Source organism: Cyrtonyx montezumae, unplaced genomic scaffold (assembly GCF_038088225.1).
Source record: "Cyrtonyx montezumae isolate F1298 unplaced genomic scaffold, pur_monq_1.0 scaffold_4, whole genome shotgun sequence".
Lineage (NCBI taxonomy): Eukaryota > Metazoa > Chordata > Aves > Galliformes > Odontophoridae > Cyrtonyx > Cyrtonyx montezumae.
Window position 1 is genome coordinate 19108476 of NW_027072045.1, and position 13029 is coordinate 19121504.

The window sequence follows — 13029 nt, forward strand, 5'->3', positions numbered from 1 at the left end:
ACATCAGCTACAAATTCAGATGGTTGAATTACTTTTAAGACATCCTTCACTTACCGGGCATGCAGGATTTTATAGTGAGAAACCACAGTTTCCTCACTCACCAGCATAACTGACTGGAGAAATTTATGAAATTCAAAACATGTTCCTCCTCACTGGATGGACACCCCATGCAGAGGCTGTCATTCTGACTAATCATAACTAAGTACTGGCATAATGTTACCTTTAGGTGTTTGTTTAAAGCAACATCCAAGTTGGTTGAAATTTCAAAGTTGCTCTGTGTAACTTTCACATGCTGTACCCTACAACACTTCTTCCCACAGCTGCTTGAGGTCCTTACAGAGAAGCCAGGCAATCCTGTGGCACTTGAAGCAGCAGGTCAGCCCTCTGTCATCAGCAGCGTGAGACTCCAGAATACGCTCCCTGTTGTTTTCTCTCTTGCTATTTTTATAGCTTAAATATATCTATGAAATAGTTAATGTGCTTAGGAGTATTATCCTTCTTGTTCTCCTCTTACCAACAAATGAGATTAGTGTTGTCCCTCCCCCTCAGCTATTTTTTTTTTTATAAATTAAAAACAAAACCCATGTGTGTGAATTTCATTAGGTAGCTTTAGACAATACATTTTTTTCCCAAAGGAACTGAACTCAACTGAATTCTTAGAGGGTCGTTTCCCTGATTTAAGAATTGTGGTGCTTTTTGATATTTTCTATCTGCGTATTTTAACCAAAAAATAATATAAATCCTAAACAAGGCTTGAACTCTCCATGCTAGCAAATAATAGCCAAGACCACCAGACCACCTCACATGGTACAAACATTCCAGATAGAGCCACAGACTTCTGTAGTGATGTCTGTCTTATAAGACACAATGAAAAATTAACAGCAGTTAAGAAGAAGCCAGATACACTTCAAGTTCAGTTCATCTGAATGGATTGGTCTTATCTGTACCTTTTAGAAGGAAGGGAGTCACAAAAAAATAAAAGCTTGGAAACCACACATCCTAAGTCTTCTCTGTGAAGGATAAAGCCCACAGGGAACTGGGAATTACCACATTAGCAGATCAGCCAAATGGAGCTCGTGGAGTTGGGCCCCACAGAACATGATCTGTTTCCTTTCGCTCCAAGTATGCTGCTAGAGCTGCTAACTCTGTCTTTCATGCTGTCAGTGTGCACGTGTTAATGATCTGGAAGCAATTCCTTAGTTAACTAATTATTCTCTCTGATCATACAATTGAAATAATTGTGATATTGTTTATTTGCTTTCTATGTTAGAAGAAAAAAATAATTTCTAAAAAGCTTTATGTTATTGCATACAACCCTTAGGATATGGGCAAAAATATGACTGGGAGATTTAACTCCTAACTTCATATGTATTTTACTGTCTCAATCCTCTATCAAAAACCATCTTGTATTTTGGCTGGCAAAAAAAAAAAAATCCATGCATTTGCAAGTAGAACTACTGCTACAAATAAATTAATCTCTTCAGAATACTTCAGCAGATGGTTTCCCCTCCTTTGAAGAATGCATGTAATTGAATCTGATTGCTTGTAAAAGCAAGAATTAGCATTACTGAAAAGGGTGGGAGAATAAGGGCAGTTTTCTTCCCCAAACGGCTCAGCCAATAAACCAATCAGGGCCTTCAGCTCTCATCCTCCAGGTTTCCTTAAACACAGCCACCTGCCTCCCAAGTTACAGAGCTTTCTTACAAGCAAATTCAGAAAAAAAAACACTGAAGATTTTTATTATTTTTCAACTTGTTAGAATAAGTACCTTCATATCAACTAAAGGTGAAAGCCGATTACACTGATGGTTTCACTAATAGAAGTTTCAGCCAGAATACTGTGTGACTGTGGCTATCTTGCTCCCAGCTGCACCATCCATGACACACCTTTTAAGTCTGTCCCCACTATTATGCAGGCACAAATCCAGATGATCCCATCCTACTCAGTTCTTTTTGTAAAAAAGTGAAAAGAAGCACATCAACAACAAAGAGGCAGATCAGAAGTTGAGGCACAGATAACACAACTACAACCATCTTATGTAAAGGAACAGACAGGTCTTTGTAGTTTTAGTAGTTAGAACCTTCAACTCCTTCCAAAGAGTTAAAGTTATCATTACAAATGGCAAATATTGGATGGAATTGATTTCCAACAAAACTGGTACCATTCCAGATTTAACTGTCCATCATTTGGCTGTATACCCAATGGAGTTACAAACTTCAGAGTAATGATGAAATCTCAGGCATTATTTCAGATGATAACTGTATCAAAATCATACTACTTGAAGACCTCGATAGAAGAGCTATATTGAAGTTCATATTGCAAGCTAATGACATATGCAACGGCCAGCAGGGCAGCATTTTCAGCATGCCCACAAAGGAAAGGAGACACTCCCACCTTGCCATCGCCCACAGCTAACACATGAAGCACTCACTAGGTCTCAAAGGAGACATATTTTTCACTCTCAATTTCCCACAAAAATAAAAATGAAAAATAAAATAAAACCACCACTGCAACAGAGTTGGTGTTAAGGCTGAGGGAGGGCAGGAAGGAGGAGAGGAAAAAAATCCCATGTACTCCAAAGCAGACTCAGATATCTCTAGGCCCAGTGCAAGGAGAACCACCAGGATTAACAGAGGTCACAAATCTGGTTTGAATGGACTGCTTTACCTCTGTTCTCCACTTCTCCATCCCCCAGCCAGAGATATCTGGCCACACAGCAAATAAGCATTCATACAAACCACTCTTTTCTGTCTCTGTTTATCAATCAGCTGTTAGATAAAGGGTTTAAAGAGACATTTTTGGCTACTGAAATGTAAAGCGACAGATACGGGTTTTATTTATAAAACTTGTTCCACCCAAGCCCATAGTGACTGACACTAATGCAGCCTTTGTTAACTCACATTTGTCTCCTTCCCCTCACATCATGCTTTTGGCAAATGAGGCTGCGTGCCCCTGCTGCATTCTGTGCCATTCCATGCACACAATCCTTAAACCTCCTTAGACCCAGATGGCAAAACTGCCCCACGGAGCAACACCAGACCTGACCAAATCTGTGTCCTTTTGTCCATTTAAAAAAACATCACACAGTACAAGAGGGAACCAGATGAGCAACTATCTCCAGCATAAGAACACATCACCAGATCTCAGTGACAGAAAGCCTAGCACAATACACTGCAAATAAAAAGAGTCACAAGCTTTTGACCAAAAGGTTGTGTAGGAGTTTGAGGAGAATAAGACAAGCATGTCTAATCTGCACTCTATACAGTGCTCTCAGTCTTCACCTAAATAATGGGTTTTCAGGAACTTTATCATAGCTATTGTGGACCTATGAGGACGATTGAGATGTAGGCAGTCTATTTGAAGATCTACCACCATCAGACTCTCCCAGCACACAAGCAGACTGACTGCACGATGAAGTTCATTTCTGAACTTACCTGGAACTATGCTCAACACAGAATTTTGTCTTTATATGAAACGACGTAAGTCAAGTAAGACAGAACTACTAGCAGCATAAGTACACATAGAGCTTACCTGCTGTCAGTCTCAAAGCGTTACACCCTATCCCTACTCTAAATCAAGCATTTCTAACCCTCCTCACAGTGCTTCAACAAGGAGTGTAAACTAAAAATAAGCATAAACTGGCAACATGGCAAGCCCCTCTGTTAACAAGAAGGTACTTCCTTTATGAACAAACCATGAGGTCATACGTTAGCTGCTGCAGAGGGAAGGGTGATTGTGTTTCATTCACAAGTCTACAGAGAACCCCTCTGCACTCACAGTTACATTGTGCAGGAAGAAATAGTAGTTAAGAGATCCAGGAAATGATGTTTTCCCAAGACAGATGAGCCTTCCTTCTTACACTACAGAGCAATCAGTATTTCAACACAAGGGCTGAGCAGCAATCACATACAGTGTGGTAACCTTTGTTTCATACACAGCTATAATCTGGTTAAGAAAACAAACTACAGGTGTAAAATGTTGGCAAAGCTGACCTGCCCACATTCAGGCTGTGACATGGTTATAAACAAGCACAATAGCAAACTTGCCATACACACAAGCCCTTTAATAAAAGAATATGGCCCACAGGGAAAGAGATTCCAAGATAGGGAATGAGCCTCTAGGTGGTTAAAATGGACCACATTTCCATACTGAAGATAAGCCCAGTGTCTGACTGTGGTAAGCATACACAAGCCACAGTTTGGCTCCCTCAGGAAGAGTTACACGATCCCAGAAAGATCTTCTACAAAGAACTCAAAAAACAACAAGAAAAACACAAAACAACCCAAAAAACAAATTAAAAAAGTCACTACACGCATACACATACACACACAAAAAAAAAATCTTCCTCATGTACCACAAAGAAAAAGTTGCAGAGAAAAAGTCTCTTCATTAATGCGTATCATTTTAATTAAGAAAGCCTTTTTACAAAGGAAGGGAGAGGGGCAGGTGGCTGCAGGTTTTCTGTGCTCAGTTAACTAGGAGCAGCAAACTCCCTCCCTTTGTCCCTCCCCTACAACTACAAGCTTCACACATCTGCATTGTTACCTTCACTTTTTCTCTTCTCAGGCAGCAGAAAAGACAATTTTCATCAAAAGACCAATCAGAAACACCTTCAGGCTCACAGTCTGTAAATCAGAGGAATAGCAGATTACTTCATATTCATAAACCGTGACATAACTGGAGCCAAAAGAGAAATGCCAAATTAAATACCTGTTTCACAACATTCTTGCCTGCATTCTGAGGATGCAAGCTTCATTTCAGCCATATTTCTAAATCCCCAGATTACCAAACTGTATACATTTTATCTATGCACAACAAATGTTTTTTGTTTTTTTTTTCCTGAGCACTGACAAATACACTCCCAGCTACATAAAGATGAACGCACACTCATTAGTAATTTTAGCCAATATGAAACTAACTGTGAGCACTGCCTGGGGGAGGGGGAAAGGCACAAATCACCACGGTAACACACATTTTCTAGAGGCAGAGCTGGGGCTGCTTCTGTCATTAGAAATGCAGAACAAGATACAAACATAGAGATTGAATACCTTTAAACAAACTGAGATCTTTTAATAATCCAGGTCCAAACAGGCCTTCTAGAATACTTTCAAACCCTAAAAGCAAATAAAAGAATTGTTAGCTTTCTAGATTAAGTACGTCACTACAAGAATATTCACAATAGCAGTTCTATATTTATCTGTTCCAAGAACAGAGCTCAACGTGTTTTCTCTTAGCATTACAAGACGCATGGGTCAATTGTGATGACTGAACTACTGACAAAGCACAGCAGAATCTAGAGCCCACTGACTCCTGCTCTCAGCTGGGTTAAAAACAAAAAACATTACAACACTGAAATAAGCCATTTTGAAAAGAAAATGGGAAGTTGTAGATTCTACAGTGTGCTCCACAACATCAGGTAATTGGTATTGGGAAAAATTATCTTGCTTAAGCCTCAAAGCAGAAAAAAGGCACGCTTTTGCAATTAGAAATTACTCATTATAATACATCCTTCCATCTCAGAGTGGCACTACTTTTCTGAATTTCAACAAACACTGTAATCAATGTTTTCTGCAGTTACAGGTTTGAAGAGAGAAAATTAAAAGGAAAGGGATTCAGCAATGCCGTGCCCCTAAGGAACCAAATTCTAATCACTATACCACTCGAGTCAAAGATCTGCATTTAAAATACAGTCTGATTTACTCCAATGCCATGATTGATGCCACACTTAAAATAAATCTAACCAATTTTAGTTTATTCTAAAAGAGGGAAAGCCTTTACTGAAATTACTGCCATTATTTGGAAACGTTAAATCAATATTGCACTAAACTCCTGCTGGCAGTAAAACCTACTGAGCTATCAACTACCCAATACTGCGGAGAAGTCAAGTTAACAAGAGTGAAATGAAAAGTACAAAGATTATTTTAAGTGGCACAGACAAAGTCCACCTGCTTATAAAAACGTATTTCCACCAAGGCCACAAAACCCAGGATTATCACTCACTGCATCTCCTTCCCTACTCCTGCAATACATTTGCACTGTGGGTTTAGCAACAGTTTGTATAGAACTGGGCAACTTCTACTTGCCTGAATTATGAGAGAGGCAGAATAAATAAAAGAATTTTCTTACGAGATGAAAATGCAGGTTTAAATTTAGAGAAACTTGCATGGTTGAATCAGGAATAGATAAACTACGTGAAAATGCCCTTTTAAGAAACCACTTCAAATGGTTGCGTGCTGTGAAAGAAATCAATTATTACACTGCAAAACAAACAAACAAACAAAAAGCAATAATAAAGTAACCCAGACTACATATAGATCTAATGGCTGTTTTATAGACAACATTCTTGTCTTCAAAAGAAAGGGACAAGTAGCATTACCCTCCTCTGGGCGTCAGCAAGAGTTTCAGTGCATTTACATCACAACACACAAGATGCAAGATCCTGCAGAATTTGTAGCTTGCAATATGACTTCAAGAGCCAAAGCACTGGTAGAGCAAAACATCATTCTTGATCTAACACCTCTAAGAGGCTGACATTAAAAATCTCATCTCTGAAAGCACTGAACAGAGAAGAAATTAAAAAAAAAAAGTGAAAGAGCAATGGTAAAATTATAGTCAAGAGTAAATAGAAATAGGGGAGATACCACTAAACAAGGTGGAAAAGGAGAAGGCAAAAAACTATCCATCCCATTGAACAGCACCTTGTCAGGCAGAGAAGAAGCACTGCCTCCAAAAAAAGCCAACTCGGGCTTCGGGAAGTGGCAGCAACAGTGGGAAAGGGCGACCAACCTGACCTAGAAGAAAAACAGGAGAATCAGGGTATTGACCCAGAGGTTTAGAACACTGACCCTTCTATGTGCAGCGACCCCTCCGATCTTGTATCTGAAATGAAACAACTAATCAAACTCATTCCTTATCTTTCTGTTCAAAAAAAAATGTATATATAAATAAATAAAAATCAAGGGAGCTCAGAATTTTACTCAAACTCACCACTCTTAAAATAGTAACCGCCAGTGACTCATGCCCCACAGTTTGCCATGCACGCAATTGCATGCTGAAGTCCCTGCCAAGTTTTACAGCTTGGATATTGTACAATCATAGTTTGCTAGCCCACTGTTCTCAGTGATGCTAATGCCACTCGGTTTTTATTAATATTAAATATTGGATTTAGCAGTTGCATAGCAACAGCAGAACATCTTATGTGCAATGCTTGACATTAAAAAAGGCAAATAAGGGAAGCATGAATGTATTCAAAAATTATACTAAAGACTGGTGAAATTGCTGCGAAGCCAAGCCCTATTCCCCCCGAACGCAAGGTGCAATGCAGTAAAGACAATCTAAGCCTTGCAATGTAATATTCAGTCATTTCGAGCTCCAAAAGAACAACTGTGTACTCTGTATGGTATCATCATGCATAATACACTGCAAACACAATCTTGAAAAAGGAGCTGCCTACTTTTTAGAGTATTTTTCTCTCCATTGTCACTACTTTTAGAAGCTTGAAAAGAGCATTTATTTTCCCCACCGATTGTCCATTTGGCAGATGATATTTTCCTGCATTTCAAATGGAACAGAGATTAACATGGCTGCCTCTGCTAAATTCTTGTTTCCATGTTTTCATCATCTGTACTTCAGCCCCTGAATGGTCGTGGCAGCTGAAGAGTGGGGCCAGTGGGAAAGCTGCGGGAGCAACAGGATGACACAAGAGGAAAAGGGGTGAAGATGCCAATATTGTAGGGGCTTCTCCTTTCCACACCCCTCACAATTAGAGCAGCCATGCTTTTAACCTTTATAACACTACTGGTGACCCATTAGAAGAAAAATGTCTGTGAGTGTTTGTATAAAAATTTAGAAAAACACATGTTGTTTTGTTTTTTTTTTAATAAGAATGAAACATCTACAAAGCTTTAGAAAAAAGCTCTCCACTTGAGAAGACTGCAACACATGGAGAGTCAACAAAACAAAAAGGTGAAGAACAAAGAAAACCCTCTGTATGAAAGCAAGGGTGGAATATGCTGTTAAATTTACAGATTGTTACACATTATTTACAATTTGACAATTATTAGCTCTAAAAGTAAGGCAGTATTTGAGAAACACTGCTCCCTAAAATACCTTCTGACAAAAAAATATCCAAATATGGGTGTGCCATTTTGAAACTGAGAGCAACATGTACAGAAAATTAAAGAAATAAAAAAAAGCTGAGCATTCAGTTTCCTTCATGGTCAAATTTCACTACTTTATTTTCATCTTTTGGGGCATTTCCATCCTTCTTTCCATAGCCAAATACTTTAAGATGCAAATATAAACTTTAATTGAAGTTTACTGGCTGACAGTTTAAGACCACAACAGCTTATCTTCACGCTTTGAAGAGAACCAGTTGCAGCCTCACGCTGCCTTCTGCCCTGCAGCTGAGAGCTCTTCCTTTGACTGAGAAGCTACCAGGCTCCTGGAGAAGCCATCAGAGAAGATGATGGTTGATGAGACTGGCTGATCTCCAGCATCACGGATTAGCCAAAGACACATACTTCCCATTAAAAGCCAAGAGATACCCAGTAGGTGTGGGTATGTTTCTGGACTGTCACTGACACATTTGTCATGAGTCTTGCTTTATCAAACAACACTTTCCCCCCCCCTTGATACAGCATAGCTTAAACACGCCATTTAATACTCACTACGTAACTCAGCCCTTAATATATAACCATATATCCTGTCATAGCAGTAAGGCACAAACCACTTTACTGCCCTCAGATCTGACTCCTGTTAAAAAAATAAAGGGCTACAGTCTGTCTTTACTCTTTGCTACTACATACTCTGTTAAAGACATCCAAAAAAAAAAACCTAATATATTATTCAAAATAATAATAGTAATAAAATGACTGTGACTACAAGCACAAAGAGACACCAGGCTGGACGAGCAGCAGAGGAACGTAGAGAACAAGTCAAAATCCCAAAGTGTTATGAAGGTCTGAGCAAAGAGATGTGCGTGGATTTAAGGTGAGCAAATAGGAAACCAAAAAGAAGGCATTTATGCCTATTACCTTTAAGAAGTCCATAAGAATGAGGCAGTACATTAAACTTTCAATGGAATGGCATAGCACACCATTTAGCAACAAAATCTCTCAGGATTATTTCACACTCGTGAGCAAACCGTCTTAAAACGCTATTGAGGTGGGTGGTTTATTTGTTTGTTTGCTTGTTTGTTGTTTTTATTTTTATTTTTTTTAATGGAAAAATGGTTATCCCTCTGAAATGTCAAAACATTGAGCAGATCTGTATTGAGGTTTCAACTTGATAAAGGTTTTCAAGATCCACAGAACAGCTCGCTAAGGAGTTAACAGTAGAAACAGTGTCAGTCAACGTGGGTTTATGAAAATATTTAATTTTAATGTTATGAAACTGAAAACACGATCAGAAGTAACAGGTTTGATATAATACTATCAAATACGTGAAACATCTTTGGCATGGTACCAAATATTTTGACTGTAACCAACCAAACAATAAAAATCAGCCCAATACACATAGATTAAAATTGATTAAGTGACAGTTTCTGAAATGTTTACGTCAATGGGAAAAATCACAGCAGCAAGTATTGGTTCTTGGCCCTATGCCATTCAATATTTTGGTTGCTGGCTCAGAAGAAAGCAGACAAAAACTGCAGGAGATACAGAGATGGGAAGAGCAGTGAACAGCAGAGGGGCCAGGACACTTGGGCTGCTCACTAAGCCAAATGCAATCAAATACCACTTTGGAAGGGAAAAGCTACATAAAGCCAAAAGACACATCTAGGGACAAGAAAAAAATAGCTTCTCAAAGATACCATGAGATCCAGTGCCTAAAACTGGAAGCTAGTCAAGCTCAGCCAGATGTAAGGCACCCTCGGTTTTGCTGGGGCACACCAAGACAGAAGAACACAGCATTGCAACCAGCACAATGCTTTCACTGGGCAAGGGCTGTGGCAGTGGCACTTTGAGAAGCACAGGCTGACCACCAACATCAATTCACTTTGTACTCTGCCCCTACTTACATTCATAACATCAGGATTTTCATTAAAGAACAGGAAGATCCACTACCAGCACATCAGGCTTTTATTGGATTTCTCTTGCTAAGATTTTCTGGTCAAGACTGGATATATTTATCCACAGCTATGGGATTTGAAGCAGAAATTAATTCAAAAAACCCCTACAATCTACGTGTAACACGGGAATTCTGTCCCTTTTAGGACAAAAATCTATTAAACTTGAACATTTCAGTCATAGGCATCTTAATAGAAAGGCAAGACCAAGCAACAAGGGAGGGGGAAAAAAAGTCACAGGGCAGTTATTAATATACACTGAATCTCAGGACATACGTATAATTTTACAAGTTGTGAACATTCCTTTATTTGAGCAGCAAAACATTTCTCACCTATGATGAGAAATCTTTTTATCTGAATAGAGTCAAATTAAACTATGAGTGAGAACAACTTTATCTCCACTTCCCGGAGAACAAATGCAGCTGCTTTAGTTTTAAGTTGACATTTCAAAATTTTTTTAACAAAATTCCACTGCTGAGGAACTTACTGTAGACATCCCTGCTCCAAAGACAACAAATGCTTTTGTAAACACAACAACTTTCCAGTTGAACATCAGTAACGTGGTTCTGTAAGAACACAACACATGCATACAGAAAAGAACAACCTGCTGAAGGATGTTTAGGTAGGAACTGTTTGGAAGAAGGAGTGCAACCAAGCCCTAGGTGACTACACATAACTCTCCTGTGCCACTAAGAGACCACAGGAACACAAAGCACAGTATGCAGTAGCATCCACTAAGGCCCTTAGAGCTCAAAAGAAAAAGAATCCTCCAGCCCTAAACTCATATTTTCCACTGAAAAACACCTCTGGGAGGTGAGCTTCATGAAGAAGCCAACAAGGCCCATGCTCTGCCCAACAACCCTTCACTGTTACTGTACCTTACCAAGTAGGGAGCTGAAAATAAAAGAAAAAAAAGAAAAAGGGATAAAAACTACTCAGGCAGTAGAGAAGTACTGCTGATAGCAAGTGCTTCTGATCACGCATTCTGACAGACTTCCTTCGCGTTCAAAGCTTTATAAAGAAGTTGCAGCAGGCCAGCCCTGCTCTTCTCTTCAAGCATCCCTTTCAAGCAATTCCTTTTCCTCTGAGAATCAAGTCTAAGTGCATTTCCTCTGATGGAGTATCAAACTTGCAGTAAGGCATTTAAAAGTTAATGAGCTAAGCACGGCAGAAAGGCAGCTACAGCAACAGTGCCACAAAGCTTGTTGTCTTCATGACAGAAAAGAGCCCTGACACATCCCCTCAAAGAAGGTGTATCTCTCACTATATGGAGAGAACTGAAAGGCAGAGTAAGCAGCTTATTGGCCAGTTTTGCAGTGTGGGTAACTGAAATAGGTCTTCTCATTCTACGTTAACACTCCTGCTGGTAGAGAGCTCACCACTCACAGGAAGAGAAAAATCATTCAAAGAAAAATAGAAAAGGAAAAAAACAACAAAATAAACAGAAGGAACAAGTTGTAGAGCTTGCTCAGAAGTACAAATGGCACAACATGGATCATCTCCTGACCCCTGCCCGAAGCTTTTATTTTTAATTTGGTATCAAGTCAAGAATCACACTAAGGCATGCAGAATTAAGATGAGGATTCCTCCCCATGGCTGTCTCAACACCACCTTCAAGCTACAGCAGTCACCCTGAGCTTGAATCTCCACATAAATTTGGAGGGGTGGGAAGACACTCCAATGTGTACATATTGCACTATTAATCTGGCTGGTTGATCAGGTCGAGGTGTTGGGCTCTTGGTTTCCAGGTCAGCTGCAGACCAGGAGGTTTACTAAACAACTGTCTGGTTTCCCCTACAGCTAATCACCACCAAGGCAGGGACTAACTCTGACATGTTTCCACATACATACTTGCATTTTATTACTCTAGGAAATAAAACAGAGCACACAGACATCACAGAAAGATAGCTACCCAGTTACCACCTCCTTAGTGGAGGCATACAACCTAGTAAAAAACAGATCTAAGAAACTAAAAAGTGAACAGGATGTATCTCAACTCAAAAATGGTGCTCTTATTTCTTTAACTTGCAAGTGTGAAGTTTCAGTGGGCAACCGGATGCAACTTCCACTGGGGAGAAACTCTACCAACAAGCCAGAAAGTTTAACAAATCCAAAGAGCCAAACAGCCAAGGAATGAGAGCGCTCAATAGCACAAAGCACTACATAACAAATTTGTTAGAATCCCAAACATTTCTCAAACTTAAAGCAATTTTTTCATACCCAGCACAAACAAGATGTTAGTGCTGTTAGTTACACTGCGAGGCAAAATGAGGGGGACACTGCTACCTACCAGCATTTACCTCCATACACCATGCTACCCAAGTGCAGGGTGACAACAGCCTGGCAGCAGATGCAATTGCTCTGGCTGGAAAGCACCTCCCATAGAAGAGACAGTGTTTTCAGCACAGTCAGTTCACTGCTCTGCTTCATTTCATGGCCACAGTTTGTCCATGCCACAGAGTTGGGTGCACAGGCAAGGAACAAACTGCCACAAGCAGAGTGTTGGTATGCTACAAAAGTGTGCCAGAGGTTCGAGTTAGAGCTTACATCACATACAGTTCATTTTATATTTCCCAGCAGCCCTATTTAAACAGGTTTTCTTCAATCAACTCAGGGATGACCCACATCATCCCATCTGCAAGGTAGCCACCCAACGAAACCAGAGCAGCTGAAACAGTTTAGCTAGAAAACAGTCCAGGAAGGATAGGCACAAGCTGCTGAACCCACATAAACACAGGCCACCAGCAGCAAAAGCATCTACTAAACCATCATTTCACTCTAGAAAATACTTGGAGTGTGTCTTAGTTTCAATTTTTTAACATGAGATCAGTTATATCATCATTTATTACTGGCTTAGCTCAGTGCATTACATCTTTTCCTATTTTTTGATCTCAGGTTATATACAATCCTTCTCCATCTCCACCTCTTTGACAAAGGCAGAGATTCAAATACATACAAAG

The 13029-nt window shown here is 39.7% G+C and overlaps 1 protein-coding gene across 1 annotated transcript in view; it reads right to left on the bottom strand.

Annotated features, from left to right (window-relative positions):
- LCOR (ligand dependent nuclear receptor corepressor) overlaps positions 1–13029 on the bottom strand; it is a 55615-nt gene that overhangs the window by 22655 nt on the left and 19931 nt on the right. Inside the window, exons 2-3 of the mRNA XM_065746554.1 lie at positions 5049–5114; positions 4546–4625 (exon numbers count right to left, since the gene is read on the bottom strand). Coding sequence (XP_065602626.1) covers positions 4546–4625; positions 5049–5114 — 146 coding nt within the window. The remainder of the gene's footprint in view (positions 1–4545; positions 4626–5048; positions 5115–13029) is intronic.